Here is a 16,450-nt window from a genome sequence, read left to right as displayed (position 1 = left end):
TTTTTTCTTTGTCTTGAGTAACATCCCAGCTGTAGGTAACGCGATCATCCCCACACGTGGGAACAGCAGCCTCATCTCCCATCATTATCCTGCCACTAATTGGTAGTTTGGCGGCGGATGCGTCCACAGCCTACTGGTTAGAGGGAGCCTTGCTGCACCTACACGCTGTGGGCAACCCACGTACGAAAAGAGCGACGTAATCCCGCGTGCGCGTCTCGGTGTGTTGGAGACAGGCAGCGGAGCATCTCTCCTCTCCCATCATCATCATCATCATCATCATCTTCATCACCATTGTCAGCTTTTTACTCGCTCTTCCTCCGTCGCGCGCGCATAGTGGAACCTGTGGAGCCACCGTGCGTCTCTCGCGCCGCGCTGAAAAAACAACCGCACGCCTCGTTTTTGTTGTAGCCGAAGTTTGGAGACAATAAACAGGTTTGGCTGCTTTCAGAAAAGGGAATTTCACTCCGCTGTCATCCCGGAAGACTCAGCACATTGTCGCCTGGAAGGAAGTTGCAGCAAACAGGTGCGTAAAACAGATTTTTAATTTTTTTTTAATTATTTGTCTATAAAATACAAATATTTTTTAAATTATCAAGTAGATTTTTTTTTCCATTCACTTTACAATTGAGAAGACTCTTCCGCTTTTATTTAATTGAATCTAGTAGTAAATAATTCACGGTTTGTCATCTGTATTGTTACTAATGTCTACAGGTGGGATTTTAAGCTCTCAGCCGATGATATAGGTTCACTAAAGGAAAAAATAAAAATAAAAAATGTAATAAACCCACGAAGGGCGGTGGCGTGGTTTCACCAGCGTAATGTCACACCGAGCGGCTGGAATTGAAATGCGCCTGTTTCTCCCTCCTCACAGCTGTTCAGCAGCCATGGAGTCTTTAAAAAAGGGTTTCAATAAAGCCAAGGAAGGAGTCGTGTTAGCGGCGGAGAAAACCAAGCAGGGAGTGACTGGAGCCGCCGAATTGACCAAAGACGGGGTGATTTATGTCGGTGGGTTCCGGGAATTATTCCTAATCAGGATCATGCCGTGAAACGCCTCTGGTCTGTGTTTAATGAAATAATAAAGGGATTGACTTGACCATCTCTGTGGTTTGTTTTTCTAACTGAGCTACCTACACCTGTCCTTTGTTTCAGGTGCCAAAACAAAGGATGGAGTCTCAACAGGTAAACAGAATTTATCAGCACCAGTTATAATCCAGTTTTTCTGTCCTTTCCACATATAAATCATATGGAGATATTTACACAATTGATTCTTGGCATGCTGAAAAAAAACTGAGTAAAATCTTATTAAAATGTGGACATACTCATTAAAAGATGTAGTGTATCTCTGCAGGTGTGCAGGATTCACATTTCCACCTAGAGCTCAAAACAACCTGACAATCTCCCCATGGACCATGCCTTTCCATTTCTCACACATAACAATGGGGGGCTGTTATAGACACCCAGGAGGATAGATGGATGGATTGTATCTTCCACTGGCTGCCACTAAAGCGAAGATGTTTTTGAAAGATGAGGTCATTAAAAGAAATGTATGATGGCAAAGAAAACTGATCTTTTTTCACACTTGATCTTATTAACAAATATTCACAACAATATGATGCCTCATGACGGTCGTAGATCATCATAGACTCACATTTTTGCAGTATTCTGTCATATTGGTAAATTAAGAAGGAAATACACACAGTGTGTGAACACGTGATGCAACAGATGCAACAAAATTGGGCTTTTAGGTCAAATTGGCTTTTCAATTCTAAAAAGCTGGTTAGTGTTAGTTCAGTATTGACTTGTGAGGATTGCTTCCTATGTGATTGTTGCACCTTGTGGCCTATAGCCTCACCGCTGCAGCCTGGCCTGCAGGATCACATTGTATAGTGTCAAGAAACTAAAAAGAACATTAACTAAACATCAGATGGCAGCTATAAAAGCATTAGCATGAAGGCCATTCTGCCAGGGTGACTTTTTGAAGGTGACTATTGCAAATGTTGAAATGATTTCGCCCAACTGAGGTTGACTCCTGAACAAAAATTACTTTAACACTCCTGTCTTATCATACAATATGCCACTTTATTGCTTTTGTCTGTCAAACTAGGTGTCATTTGATTACACTTGAGCTTAAATTTGACAATTTTTATAAAGAGCTGTTCATGATTTTGATAAGGTGTTATTAATTTGTTTGGTTTCTATCACCTAAGATATGGGTGGATAAAAAATTGGCGTCATTCTGGGTTGATGACGGCTAGTAATAATATTGCAATCTGACAAGTCATAGTGTCCATATGACTCATCTTGTCACATAAAGGCTTTGAAATGCAGTATTGTGGGATGTGTGTCATGTTTACATCTCTTCCTTTATAAGAATACTCGCAGGAATTGATACGCCCTCTCAAATGTCCTCCTCCTCCTCTCCTCCCACTGTCTCTGCAGTTGCAGGTAAAACCGTGACTGGAGTGACTCAGGTGAGCGGAGCTGTGGTGAACAGCGTGTCGGCCGTGGCCCAGAAAACCGTGGAGGGTGCCGGAAGCATTGTCGCTGCCACCGGATTGGTCAAGAAGGATCCACCCAAGCCAGTAAGGAAAATATTCTACTTTTAATTGTTATGGAGTTGGATATTAAACGAGTGTCTACATGACTTTGGGTGCACAGAGCTTGCGCAAAGTGTTGCCCTGTCTTTGGTGATGTTCTTTGTATTCATGACTGAGCAGTTGTTATTCTTGATCACTCATAATGCAACCTATCCGAGATGGAGAATTCCAAGTCGTGTTGAGTTACTGAAAGAAAACCTCATTCACAATCAGAACAGATGACTACAGTGTTTCTCACTCCCTCCATATGTGAAGTGACTTCAGTCCTGCTGAGTCAATAGGATGCAGCTACTTGAATGCCTGAACTTCATTTATTTCAAAAGAATTTGAATATGGCCCCAATATCTTTTTTTTTTTTTGATGGAGTGCTGCAAGGTTTCAGTTTGAGTCGAGATGAAAATGTTTATATTTGCATTGCTAGTTCTTCTTGAAACTGTCCCATAACTCTCATTTCAATCCTAATTTCACAGTTATCAGTCGACTGTATGTGTGCTTTTCTAACGCGGCTTCAGAAACAGTCGTTTGCAGCAGATCCATCCATTTCACTGCAGCCACTGTGTCAAAATGGCCTCCTGACCTTGAGTCATTTGTCTTCAGTTCTTGTATCCGCCGCTTCCTCCTTCCCCGACGCGGAAGCCGTTACATATTGTTTGCCGTCCCGTGTTCATCAGTCAGTCCGGCCTTCGTTTGTCAAAGAGGGAGTGAGTGAGGGAGGAGGTGAAGGCGCTTTACCGTGGCGAGCCATTTGCTGCCAAGGTGCACGTCGGATGTGAGAAATGTTTCTCTTCACTTTTCCGGGGAGCTCTTTCACATTACACTCGGACTCGGTGTCTTCACTGTGCTCTCATTTCGAAGGTGGGTTTTACAGAAATTAGGGCGGCCGAGTGTCCCCGGTGAAATGACACTGTACATTTGTGAACTCGTAGGTCACCGGGTGAAGGCGGCCAGACACTATTACTCTCCGATAAGAGATGCTTCATCATTATTAAATCTCATATATGACTCAGAAAACTGCGGTCTTACATCGTCCAGCAAGGGGATCATCTCCTGAGAGCGTCAGAGATTTCACTTTAACAGACCGGCAGAACATGAAGACCAAGGTGACAAAAAAAGACTGGACTAAAAACAAAAGCAGCCAAATTCGCAAGGATTTAAAATGCTGGACCATGTTCTCATTCTCCATCTTATTTCCTCAATGAGCTTTTCTCTTGATCTATATACTAGAAGAAAAACAGCTCGATTGATGATTCCTTTCTTTATCTACTGAAGACGCTGGAAGTCTATACAGAAGATTTACTGTTGGACTTGTGTATCGAAATATGCAGTCAAACAGTTCACCAGCAGGGAAAATTAACTTTTAAGACTACTCAAATCTGTACGAGCTTTGAGTTAATAATTACATTTTTTTTTCCCCCTCTTTAATTTCAGTGTTTGCTGCCTTTTGTAAATCTTGGTTTGTTGATTTAGATTTTGTGTAGCGGAGCAGCAAATCATCTGAAACTTCAGATCAGTAGATACAGCACCCCCACAGGGAATGCTGCTCTTATGCTTTCAAGATTTGAGGCAACCTGTTGGTGCAACGCTCAGCTTTGTACATTTCTATGTATTGTGATGCATCTGTGTTAAAAGTCGGCTTATCACTTGTAGTTCATATTGGGGACCTAAAATCTTAAAGTACTAATAAATGTAAACCTCTGCTTAAACAGTGGAGGAGTTTTTTTTAATTTTATGTTTTAAGAGTGAAGATGGTTTGAGATATTGTATGGAAACAGTACTTTAATTTGAAGTACGCCTGTGAAAGCATCACATTTACCTATAATACCATACTTTGTTGTAACACTGCAAATAGAAGGGAAGTAATGAACCAGTAAAAGATTTCTGAAGGCAACATAACTGCTCTGTGCATCAAAACAAACGTTCAGTCTCCCATTCATTAGTTGGCGGTGAACCTCCGGGGGGATTCGGGATCGTCTGCTGACAAAGCTCACGTGTGTTCACTCATTTGTTCAATGCTGCTTTAATTGGCCTCAATTAGATATCCTATGAAACAACAGAAAACCAAGGGAATCTGGCTATTTTCCTGCTTTTTTGAGCAATTAGGGAACATTAACAAGTAGTTTTTTGTTTTATCAGATCAGCTAAAAAGGTGACCGTGGTAGTCTTTTTTTTTTTTTTTTTTTGGCTTGTCAGGATTCCATTTTTTTTCCTTGAATCTGGCAGGCAGGGGAGTCAGTCCATTGATGTGTGTTGTTTATCTGACGGAGAGCCGGTGGGTCGACACGGTAGAATAAACGCTCAAATTCAAACACAAACATCCTGGTTTTTTTCCCCCAAGGAGGGAACGACATGCAGAGAGAAACATTTTGATCTCGTTTAACCATCTTTCCCAGGTGGGATCGAGCCGTTTAAACATCATTAATATTGATTTTCATTTAAAAATTGATGCAGAGTTGAATCAGCGCTCCACACCTGTTTCTGACACACACACACACACGGATCCTCAGAGGATGGTGGGATGCTGAGTCTTGATAATTCCCCCCCATCTAATTGTTTCAGCGATTCATCATCAGCTGCCGGTGACTCATCTCATAACAAGGAGGCAGAAAAGGTAGAGGGAGAAGGAAGTGACAATGAGGCAGGGGAGCAGGCTGAGTCGAGGGCGAATCAGCCGAAAGAAGAGGATGCGTGACAGAAGAAATGCCTTATTGCTCAGATCTATATATTGTACGTCCCACGCGGCTTTATTTCATATCCTCAAAAGCAATTTCTGCTTTATTGTTGCTGTGAAAGTGAGAGGTCACTGTGATTGAACTTGGTTAGCCGATGCTCTGCTTGGAAATTTAAGCTTATTTCCACCTTAAAAACCTGAATATTGATGTTCGATCATGACGTAATCTGATCACATTAAATAGACACTGGCAGAGTTTTGGCACAGTGTGTGTGTGTGTGTGTGTGTGTCTAAATCAACACACACACATCTCTCTGGCGCAGCATGCCGAACAGATGGAGCCTTGATGGGTGGTGTTAAATGCAACAGCGGGAGAGGAAGGTGCAAAAAACAGGTTTAAGGTTATGCACGGAGACACGCACGCACGCACGCGCATGTCAATGCACTGTGACCGCTGTCCATTAAGGAAGGTCGGTTCAATGGCACAGCGTAATCAAGGCGTCCTTTCAGCGAGACGGCGCCCTCCATTCTTCATTAGCGCTTTGTGCCTCAGCCCCTTTCAAGCAGCCCGCTCACTTGAAATGACCGCCGATCGCAATGACCGTTATGAGATGTGGTGTAAGACCGCTGGGCTGTTGTTGAATTCAAACTCGAATTTTCCTCACGGGATTCATCAATTGTACCCCTATCAGTTTCACTCCAGCTTATTTAACACTTGACCCTGTGGGGTCAAAGTCTCAGGCAGATGCTATGCCAATTAAAACAAACTTCAAGATAAAGGACCAAACATATATATTATCCGTAATCGATGTAAGTTTAAAAAAGACTTTCCTCTTTTTTTTCCCCAGGGTGATGACACCTCACCAGAACAGACTATGGCGGAATCACCGGTCGACACCGACCCTGCTGATGTTACAGAGGTAAACGCACCAAATACACATCCATCAGTCCATATTTCAATAATACCTTTTCGTACTTCAAGAGAAACAGTTGATGGAGAAGTATAGGCATCATGGACTACCACCTCCACAGTTTAGAGCCAGAAGTGAACACAAATTACATCAAAACACCAGTAAAAGTAAAGAAATGCAATGATATCAACTAACAGCTCCTTCACACACGGCGGAGAGGGAATTTAGAATGAACTCTCTCTTGAACATCGGTGAAAGTTCATGCATTTAATCCTATGGTTCAGTGAGTTTTATTAAAATATCCGTCTCTTTTCTCTCTTGTCTCAGGAGGACTCTGATGACTGAAAAGCTCAAGATCTTTCCGATCAGCGATCGATGACCCAAACATTCCATGTCGCTCTGCCAAGTCCCGTCGTGCCTCGTTCTGGTCCTGTACGGAGTCTGTGCTCGGTGTCTCTGTACGTGTGTGTGCGTGCGTGCATGTGTGTGTGTTTCCCTCTGTCGTCGTTATGAAAGTGCGTTTGTGTGGCATAAGTGGAAATGTAGAGACTGACAGATGTTGCGTGTGTGTGTGTTTGTGTGTGCCTTTTCTTGCACATCAGCCCTGAAAAGGGACCTGAGGTGTGTGTCGGTGGCCAGCTGTCATTTCCAGTGACTCCCTCCCACTGAGAAGACCACCTGACCACTGTGTGTGTGTGTGTGTGTGTGTGTGTGTCTTCGTGTTCTCTGTCAGTTACGTGGCTGTCAATAACTCCAACATTGAAATATACCACAATCTACAAACACCTAAGTGTCTCAATATAAATGAACAGTTTACAGTGGTCTGTTTGAAATGGAAGCATTATGATAATTCTCTATTTTTGTCTGTACACTCGATTTTCTTGCGGTGGACTATAAAGTGCTGAGCTGTTTGTGCATTCATACTGTATTTTTGTTATCGCGGCTGTAACGGATGTAGATCATACTGAATGGACTTTTGAAAACCAACAGCATGTAAACTTACCCAATGGCGACCTTGAATCTGCTGAGTTAAATGTTGAATAAAATATATAAAGAGTGGGTAAAAAGAAAAAAAAAATCTCTTGAATGGGTTTCTGAGATCAAAGGTGAGTCTAAAAGTTGTAACTGTTTGTGTTAGATGTATAGAATAAATGGCTGCATGTTTTGTAGTCGCATAATGTATAAATACAAACCTTACAAGGACTGAATAAAACCAATAGGTAAAGTAGGTTGAAAGAACAGATTTCTTCAACCCTGTAACCCCAAGCTGCATTTTCCATGTTTTTCTAACCATATTCTTGTGGCACGATGAGAAGAAAGTGGTAAGGTCAGGTCTGAAAACCTCCAACATGTCAGAACATGTTTTATTCATCTTGTGGATTTTTTTTTCACCATCGAGTGAGAAGGTTAAAATCAGTCCTTAGAAAAGCAACTGCAATGTATGTAAAAGTGTGTCACCTAGTTTGTGAATAAAAGGGAAATGCACGTGCGACAATAGCCATTCCAGAAATTCCATTATCTTAAAATTTCAGAATTGTAAACTCTCTTTTAGTGCTTTACCCTGTGCTTCAAGGGAAAAGGAGCCCTGGCTGTTGCCGCTTCTTGAAGCCTGTTGGCCTTGACTGTGTTGTGCATCCGTCTGTCCAGCTGCAGGCTTTACAGAGTATGAAGAAAAATGAAGAACACACGCACTCGCAGAGGTCTGTCCTTGTGAACAGCTCCTGCAGCCGGTCTCGCTCTGATAGACGGCTCTGCTCCATTTACACCAAAACCACCAAATCTTTCATTCCTGCACTCGTCCTCCTCCTGCAGCGGCCCTGCTCTTTAACACTGCGCTCGAGAGGGAAGTCTGACACAAGAAGCATTCACAAGACGCAAAGTGGCCTTTTTAAAGAAAAACGTCATTTATTCATTGTACTTTTACACAGGTCCATTCATCCATAATACTTTATTCAATTCAGAGTATTTGGGCTGAGCAGTGTTCAAAGAGCTCTTATCAAATACTGGTGACTGTTTAACCACATTGTAAATAGAAGGCATTCAGATCAATTTGTCTTTCTAAAGCATCTAAAGTTATTTTTTAAATGACATCAAGGACATTTGTAAATATGAAGCAGGTAAAAGAAAGAGCATATTGGATATAGGCATGCAGATCAAACTGTGAATTTACTTTATAAATACTCATGCCACCACATGTAGCAGTATTTCTTACTTCCTCCTAATGGTTCAAACTCTTTTCTCTCTGGAAACAGTCAATTAAAACTTTCCCCGTTTCTTTCTAATAAGTCCTTCAAATAATTAAAACACGTGATGATCAGTTGCAATTATTGACTGATTCATTTATCAGTCACATTCAAACCTTTGGAATTAGAATTCAGATGATAAATGAAATAAATGAGAGAGGGACCTGAAACCTGCTCAGGCAGAAAATGCAAACTGCTGAAGACAGGTGGGAAGACAGATTTTCATGCAGCAGTCGCACGGGAAGTCGAGTCGAGTGCAGAAACCAGATTTCCACGAGCTCTTCCTGTCTGTCGAGTCAAACCGCACCTGCGAGGCCCCGAGTGTCAAATCCACCACAAAGAAACAGGTTTCTGCTTTTGGAATGGAATGCGATACTTTTTATTGTCATCATACATGTACGACGAAATTCAAGACAACTCCTTGGCGCAAATAGAAAGATAGATTAGGAATTAATATTTCGATTACTAACTCAGCACTCCTCAGCTGTTGCAGAGAACACTCAGTCCAACTTCTTGCTTTTACCACCTTCTGTTTTCGATCAAATTAATCCTCGGCAGGATTGAAGCTCGAAGCTCCACAGCTGGCTGGCCTCCTCCTGAAAACACCCACAATCCTCTCATTTTGTGCATCAGCGCTTCACAAACTGGTAAAATGACTTCATGCATGTTCACACACTTCCTGTTTCACACTGCGCTCATTTGAACTACTTTAGCGCCATTTTCTCTTTAAAATCCAATAAGATGTTATTTGTCAGTCTTGTATTTCAGCCACATTCACTGTGATCGCTGACGTGGCGGGAAAAGAAGAAGGTGAACAATGCTCAGTGATCTGCTGAAGGACGCCTCCAGCAGCAGTATCCAGTTGTCGTGTGAAACGCCTACATTGGAGTATGTGACAGCTGGGTGTGTAGTCATGACAGCACGAGATGACGGGAGAAGATGTGTTTATTAAGGGAGGCGGATGACGGGAGTTTAAAAAAAGAAAAAAAAAAAAACCACTTTGCAAAGTTTGATGTGATACTGGTGGAAGAAGTCCATATGGAGAGGAGCAGATGGAGAAAAGTGGAGGGGACCTTCACTTCCTCTTCTTCCTCTTCAGGGCTTTCCACTCGCCCTCCTGAGTGGCCAAGCTGCCGAACAGCTCCTTCACCTTCCTCTTCCTCTCTGCATCCCTGCGACACAGAAGATGTGTGTAGGTCAAATATTTTCCCCCAGAAAGAAACACAAAAAGCGCGTCACGTTTTTAAAGGTTGGTCTTCACCTGTTCATGACCTCGGTGAGCTTCTCCCTGGCCAGGAAGCGCGAGTCCTTCCTGATCTCCCTCACGGCGCCCTTGAACTCCTTCTTGTACTTGTGCTTCAGCCGCTCCTTCTCCTTGTCCTCTCTGGTGCTGCCGCGCTTTTTGCCGTAATCCAAACTGGTCGAAGGGAAACACGGAGCCGGTTTAATATTGCCAAATGGGCGCGCCATCCTGAATGCACACGTACTTACACTTCGACTATCTTGGGTGTGAGCAGCTTCAGAGGAATCGGCTTCTTCTTGTCAAAAACCAGCCGGCTGTGAGTCGCAGGAGCATCGCCGATGATCTCCAGGATCGAGCTGTGAAGCTCCTGCCCAAATAAAACAACCAAAAAAAAATAAATAAATAAAAAATTAACTACTAGTGAAAGAACGACGGGCGTTTTTAAAGATGGAGAAGCAGAATCAGTGGCTGCTGACCTGTAGCGGACCGGGCAGCGTCTGAGAGGAGAGGTGCTTGGACAGGAGCTCTCTGGTTGGCTGGAAGATGTGAGTGAAGGATGTGAGGTCTTTGTACAGCAGGCAGCATCTCTTCACCAGGTCCAAGCAGGTAGACAAACACATCAGCCTGCAGCAAGACGACAACCACCGTTGGAATAGTTAATTCTGCTATTTTAAACAGATTCTGTGTGCTTTGTAATCTGCATGTCGCCTGTAATCGTCTAAATCTCCCCGTTGTGGGAGTATTTCTTTTTTTTTTTTTTTTGTCACTAAATAGCAATTACTAATCACGGTGATTATCTCAGCGATGACCAAGGAGCTATTCTGGGTTTCCCCTCCGGCCTGTCTGAACACCCTGATCTCCGACGGCAGCAGTGACGCCGTGCTCGCCACTGCTGTGCACGTCACACAGCTGCTCCGCTGAAAGCGCCGGCACAAGCAATCAACAGATTATAATAGATCACTTCCCAAGAGAACGCTGGACCAGAAGCCTCCACTAATGACTGATTATCTCATGTGTTCAATCGCTGAAGACATCTTGAAGAAAAGGTGAGTTTCTTCACAAGTTAACCTTGACTGAACAGCTTAATGATATTTAACTAGCTGGAGCGTAAAGATTTTCAGATCTCTGCATCAGAAACCAGAACTCAACAGCAGGGGGCGACAGAGGAGCCTCTGCCTCTCAAAGTGAGACCCCTGGTGGACAAAGGAGGATCTGCAGACGGTTTGTGTCAGGTTTATCATTCCTACTAGCTGCGAAATCACTGTGCAAAATTTAAACGCGGGCATTTTCGACCGGCGGGCCACATGTTGGACACCCCTGCACTTTACCCATCATGCACCTTGTGTTACAGTTCACACTGATCACAATAGAACTGTTCCCAGTTTTGTGTATTAAATTTATCTGAGCACAAATAGAAATGTATGTTCCCACAAACGGTGCACAATCGCGGTCTGCTGAAGCCTGTGAGCGGAGCAGAGCTTCGCTTGGCGCCCACACACCAGCTGCTGTGTGAAAACCGAACTGGCGCCTCGTCAGAATCACATGAGTGGATGTGTCAGCTCGGAGCCCGACTGCGCGTACAGGTAAACAAAGCGCGGCGGCCCGCTGGGCTTTGAACTGCGACCCCTTCATACCTGTGTTCGTCGATCTCGGGGTCCGTTTTCAGGTCCAGGTTCTGGGTCGCAGACAGCGGCAGACTCTTCTTGCTCCAGCTCTTCCAGGACTCGGAGTCAGACGGCACCAAGAGGTCGCTGTACTTCCCCGACGGCCTGAAGGGCGGCACCACTGTGTAACCTGCAACGCCGAGGTCTGTGAGTGTTGAGAAGGGTGAAAAAAAACTCATGTGCTTTCACAGAAAAGTGGGAGTAAAGCTACCTAGAGAGCTTTTGTCCTGCACAGCCAGGTGGAGCGTCCCGGTCAGAAAGGTGATGAGTTCAGGAAAGAAGCGCTTGGAGAAGGAGACGTACTCCACCGCCAGGCAGCACAGCAGCAGGCCTGAAGCCAGGTCCTGTAAGGATCTCACTGGGCACTGGAGAAACACACACACAAATCAGAACAGCCAATCACACTTGATGAGATTCTAAAATTTTGCAAGCAGACCACAGGACTGATGAGGGCGTGTACCTTGGTGAGAGTCTGGCTGATGAGAAGCATGGCTGGAGTCGTGACAGGATGTCTGAAGTCTGAGGTGGGAAACAGCAGGGCCGTCACCTTCAGGTACACAAACTGAAAACAGGAAAAGAAAGAGTGATGAGCAGGCGAGGAGGTAACAATCTGCAGTACAGATCAAATGTGACGTTTAAGATCTAAGAAAAACTTGTCTTTAAATCTTCAGTGGTTCTTTCTTGGTCTTTTTTTCCTCGTCTTGTGTCTGCAGCAGTCGACACGTACCGTGTCTAATGTGGGGAAGGTGGCGTGACCTTTGACCTCAATCACTTCCTCCATGCTGTGAGCGGCATCTCCCAGGATGCCTTGCATGGCTTTGCAGGCTGCGTCCGGAAACATCTGGCAGAGTGTGTAGAGCTCACTATAGGAAGAGAGAAAGATGTCGGATGAGTGTAGATTAAACCAATGTTTCCTCTGAAGAACAGACCAACTGAGTGGCTGAACTCACGGTATGAGCTTATCCACAGTGGCGAGTTCAGGAGGACTCCTGCTAGCCAGCTCTCCAATGTACTCCAGCAGGAAGCCAAACAGTTTCTGCCACGGAGAGAACAAGAGAGTTCGCGACAACAAGGAAGCTTTTCAGTCAATACATGAAAATCACAGCAGTGAGATAGAAATACGTGAGAAGAATGAAAAGAACGAAAAAGTAATCCAACAAGGAGCCAAAAAGTAGTTTATAAAATGTAAATAAAACAAAACTAAGCAGCAAGTTTACTGGTTTATCCAGAATGTTCTGTACCTGCAGTTTGAGCTTGTTGCCAACAGCTAAACTGGGATGGTTGCATTTCTGAGTTCTGGCCACAATGAGGCGCTGATTATCAGGAGTGTGACCGTGAAGGAGATCTTTCAGCCCCTCGTAGCTTTCAGGAGCTGCAGGAGGATAAACAATGACCCAGATTCATTCATTTCATCGAGGTTACCTTTTTAAAGAAACTGGACTGAAAATCGCAGCATTCTGCTTCTTAAAAGTCTGTTTAGAAATGGTGGGAAATACCGGCGAAGGTGTACGGGAGCTCGGCTTTGGCTGCTTCCTGCTGAGCCTTCAGTTCCTCTTTAGTGAGACTCGTCTTCGCTTTGGCACTCGTCTCCTCTTCCTCCTCCTCCTCCTCCTCGTTTCTCTCCTCGTTCTCACTTCCCTCTTCAGAGTCCAGGTCTGAGTGGCCATCTTCTTCATCACTGCTACCCTTCTCCTCCTCCTCCTCATCATCATCTTCCTCCTCCTCCTCTTCTTCTTCTCCTTCTTCATTGTTTTCCTCTTCCTCTTCAGATTCCTGATCCTCATCATCACCGCCTTCGTCTTCATCTCCCTGCTGCTCTTCATCAATGTTCCATTTACCGTCCTACAAACAGAAGAAAAATCAGCACAGATGAATCAAAGGACTCAGTGTTGGAGAAATAGTTGGTTCATATCAAGCTCCGGGTTAAACTTGGAAGATTTTTTAAGGACCGGTAAAATAAGCTGGATCAGATCTGAACCACTGATCATCATTATCATCACTCACAGCTGATTTTATGTATGTCTTAATCTAGACTGGGACAAGCTGCATCCCAGTGGAATGTTTTAGGTCTCACTATCTCCGATCTGTTCCATCTCTAAAGTACTTGTCTTCATCTCATACTTGGTAAGCCAGGGTCTTCTTGTCATGTTTATCCAGGATGAAGCCGTCATTGAGGTCGTCGGCCGACATGTGGATTTGGCTCTGAGTGCTCGCCCCGCCTTCATCTCCCATCATCCTCCTCAGTCGGTCAGCCTGCAGAAAAAAAGAAAAAAAAAAATCATGCAGTGAAGTCATTCGAATTCGAATCGCTGAAACCACTCGAGGCAGCTTGCTGCCCGGTCGGCGAACCTCAAGCTTCTGCAGCTTCTCTCTCTCTTCCTTGGCGAGCTCCTCTGGGGTTTTCATCTTCTCTGAGGGCTGAGCCTTCATCTCGAAGCCCAGCTCTCTGACCATCATGTCGTATTCGTCCACCTGGAAAACCACCGTCTGTCAGTAACGACGGGGGAAAAGCAGACAAACACTCTGCAGAGAGAACGGCGTTTTCCTACTTTGGGTTTCTCCTCTTTTTTGTCGGCGTCTGCGGCTTTGGGCGTCTTTTTCACCATCAGGGCCTGAATGCTCCTCCACTCCTGATCCAGCTTCTCCGTCAGCTCCTGCGCCTCCTCTTTCTGCACCTGTCGCTCCCTCTGAGGACAAACGCAAACATCAGTCATCTGCACCACACCTGCTGTACAACATCACTGCAACAATTAGTTCAGGAGGATCGTGTCTTTTCTGTACTTTAATCCTAATTATTGGTAAAATAAGAAGAGTGTTTCCAGATCACCTTCTCCTGCCTGGATTTCTGGATGAGCTCCTCGATCAGCTCCTGTCTGGATTTGGCCCTCTGGCTTCCCTCCGCCTCCGGCTCCCCGGGTGTCTTCTTCTTCAGAAGCCCGCCGCCTCCTCCGAAGTGGGAGGCCGTCAGCTCAGCTGGACCAGACAGAGAAACATTGTCACTGAGGCAGGAGAGCGCTGTCAGCTAGAATCGAAAATACGTAAAATACAGACATAGAACATAGAAAATATCCTCTGGCTATTATGGGCTAAAAAAATGTTTCTGATCAAACTCACCTGACAAAAGGCCTTTCTCCTCCGTTTCATCGTCACTGTTCACCAAGTCGTTGAACTTTTCCATTTCGGCCAGCGACTGGCCGTAATGAGTCAGCTCTTCCTCCTCGTTCAGGTTATAAACGTCCTTCTTCTCGTGCGTCCGCTAAAACACAGCACGAAGAGAGCCTTACAGTCATTCCACGTGCCTCCATAGAGATCCATACGTCTCTTCAGGCGGCCACTGACCTGCCTCTCCATCGCAAACCTCTGCAGGATCTTGTCCTCTGGTGCCATCTTGGTGTCATACTCTCCAAACCGTCTGTCGATGAATTTACTGGATTTGCCCTTCTGTTTGTACTCCTTCAGGAGAGTTTCTTTCCTCTGTAGAACAAATTAAAACAATTAAATTTGATTATAATCTATATTTGTCTCCCTCCCACCTGTTGTCTCTCTTTGGCAATAACCCCAGTTTGGTTTAGATGCACTAAAGGCAAACTTCAGTAAAAATACAGATTGAACTCTGGTGACACACTTTTGTCACAGTTTCTTCTGTTCTGACAAGCCTCTCAGTCATTCCTGCAGAAAATCCCTCCTCCAGCGAGGCCACTGTCAGCTCCAGGCTTCACAGCACAGATAGTGTTAAATGAATAGAGAGCTGTGAACCAAGGCTGCCAGATTTGGTGCCACAACACCAAACGTTTCTACATTGTATTATACGCTACCAGAATGCACAAAAAAATCATTCAAAATCCAACTGAACGGATTGTAATCTAAGTCTTCTTTTAGGAATCTGGCCATTTATCCAGCTGCTGTGTGCTCCATTCATCCATTCCCTTACCTTAGTGATGGCCTTGGACCGGGACACACCCGGCAGACCCACATCGTGCTTGGATTTTCTCCCCAGAACATCAAACTTCTTCCTGTTGATCTTCACCTCGAAGGGATTGTTCTTGATCTCGGTGGAGGTTTTGGTTTTGCGGACTTTGTCCGCGAGGCTCCTCTTTTTAGGCGCCTTCCCCATCTGTAACGCAGAAGAGGAATTTATTCAACACTTCTTGTTTGTGAATTTGTTTTAAATTATTCAAACTTTTCTGGATTGGTGTAATCTGGCCTCTGGTGAGTTTTAGTACAGTACAGGAGAGGATCTGGATGCCACAACATCGATAGTCAGACATTTAAAGTGTAAACAAAGCTTCGATGTTCACTGACACTTTACCTTCAGCCTCCTGCTGCAGTCAATTTATTAAATCCTCCCGGAACAGGTCATAAGATAGAAAAAAATCGCTAAAAGATGACTTGTGTGAAGTTATATTCCAATCTTTATCCATCCACGTTGTTTTACTGAACGTGCAGCGCCGGAGGTCAGAGGCTGCTTCCGGTGCTAAGCTTCCTGCAGCGCCCCCTGGCGGATCCACGAATCCTGGAGGGTCAACTCTAAAACAGGATCCATTTTTCTTCATCTTCACTTTTTATTTTCACAGCAAATGGGTAAATCAGGAAAAATAGAAGTCCAAAGAAAAATCCATCCCTTGACCTCATGTTTATATGCAACATTTTCAAAAGTATGAACAATGTTCATGCTCAATTAAAAAAAAATCGTGTTCATTTATTTTAAAATCACTTCAAAACTTGACTTTTGATGTCTTGTTTTTTCATGCCGAAGGAATGAGTTTGTGTTCTTGCGCTTCACATGGATTAAGACTTAATCACTGTGAAGCGCGAAACAGACTGGGCATATCCGTGTGGAGTTTGCATGTTCTCCCCATGCATGGGTTTCCTTTGAGTACTGCAGTTTCCTCCAACAATCCAAACATATGCCTGTGGTGAAATTTTAAAACCTACCTGAAAATACACTGCCTAATCTAATCTAATCTAACGTAACCCAGCCTTCATCCATCGTCAGGTTTGGTCAGCTTGGGTGCCATCCTGAGCTGGATGGCAGTGTGTACGGATAGTCTAAATGTGTTGAAGTGTTCTGTAAATAACAACAACCGGCACTGATTTTAAGCTAGTGTTATTTATTCATGGCTG

General features: G+C 44.3%; 2 protein-coding genes across 2 annotated transcripts; one reads left to right on the top strand and one right to left on the bottom strand.

The window, feature by feature from the left end:
• The first annotated feature begins 367 nt into the window (after nucleotides 1-367).
• Nucleotides 368-6,557, top strand: LOC115383028 (alpha-synuclein-like). Its single transcript, XM_030085033.1, has 6 exons — nucleotides 368-523; nucleotides 872-1,005; nucleotides 1,150-1,179; nucleotides 2,440-2,582; nucleotides 6,114-6,185; nucleotides 6,504-6,557. The coding sequence occupies exons 2-6, from the start codon at nucleotides 885-887 to the stop codon at nucleotides 6,519-6,521; spliced, it is 384 nt and encodes a 127-aa protein (XP_029940893.1). The 5' UTR covers nucleotides 368-523; nucleotides 872-884; the 3' UTR covers nucleotides 6,522-6,557.
• A 1,632-nt stretch (nucleotides 6,558-8,189) lies between these two features.
• Nucleotides 8,190-15,781, bottom strand: nop14 (NOP14 nucleolar protein homolog (yeast)). Its single transcript, XM_030085031.1, has 19 exons — nucleotides 15,636-15,781; nucleotides 15,258-15,440; nucleotides 14,666-14,800; nucleotides 14,441-14,582; nucleotides 14,154-14,299; nucleotides 13,876-14,013; nucleotides 13,676-13,798; nucleotides 13,448-13,579; nucleotides 12,823-13,168; nucleotides 12,568-12,698; nucleotides 12,277-12,362; nucleotides 12,054-12,189; nucleotides 11,787-11,888; nucleotides 11,538-11,691; nucleotides 11,297-11,456; nucleotides 10,139-10,286; nucleotides 9,911-10,029; nucleotides 9,681-9,836; nucleotides 8,190-9,591 (listed from the first exon to the last, which is right to left on the bottom strand). The coding sequence occupies exons 2-19, from the start codon at nucleotides 15,438-15,440 to the stop codon at nucleotides 9,495-9,497; spliced, it is 2,634 nt and encodes an 877-aa protein (XP_029940891.1). The 5' UTR covers nucleotides 15,636-15,781; the 3' UTR covers nucleotides 8,190-9,494.
• Nucleotides 15,782-16,450: the final 669 nt, after the last annotated feature.

Source organism: Salarias fasciatus (genome assembly GCF_902148845.1).
Source record: "Salarias fasciatus chromosome 7 unlocalized genomic scaffold, fSalaFa1.1 super_scaffold_4, whole genome shotgun sequence".
In the NCBI taxonomy this organism is placed as follows: Eukaryota; Metazoa; Chordata; class Actinopteri; order Blenniiformes; family Blenniidae; genus Salarias; species Salarias fasciatus.
This window is presented reverse-complemented; position numbering and strand designations above follow the sequence as displayed.

Coding starts and splice junctions, on each gene's coding strand:
- nop14 (XM_030085031.1), bottom strand. CDS start 15,440: ATGGGGAAGGCGCCTAAAAAGAGGAGCCTCGCGGACAAAGTCCGCAAA. Junction 14,014..14,153: donor AGAAATCCAGGCAGGAGAAG/GTGATCTGGAAA, acceptor GTTTGTCCTCAG/AGGGAGCGACAGGTGCAGAA. Junction 12,363..12,567: donor GCAACAAGCTCAAACTGCAG/GTACAGAACATT, acceptor TCTCCGTGGCAG/AAACTGTTTGGCTTCCTGCT.
- LOC115383028 (XM_030085033.1), top strand. CDS start 885: ATGGAGTCTTTAAAAAAGGGTTTCAATAAAGCCAAGGAAGGAGTCGTG. Junction 1,006..1,149: donor AGACGGGGTGATTTATGTCG/GTGGGTTCCGGG, acceptor CCTTTGTTTCAG/GTGCCAAAACAAAGGATGGA. Junction 1,180..2,439: donor AAAGGATGGAGTCTCAACAG/GTAAACAGAATT, acceptor CTGTCTCTGCAG/TTGCAGGTAAAACCGTGACT.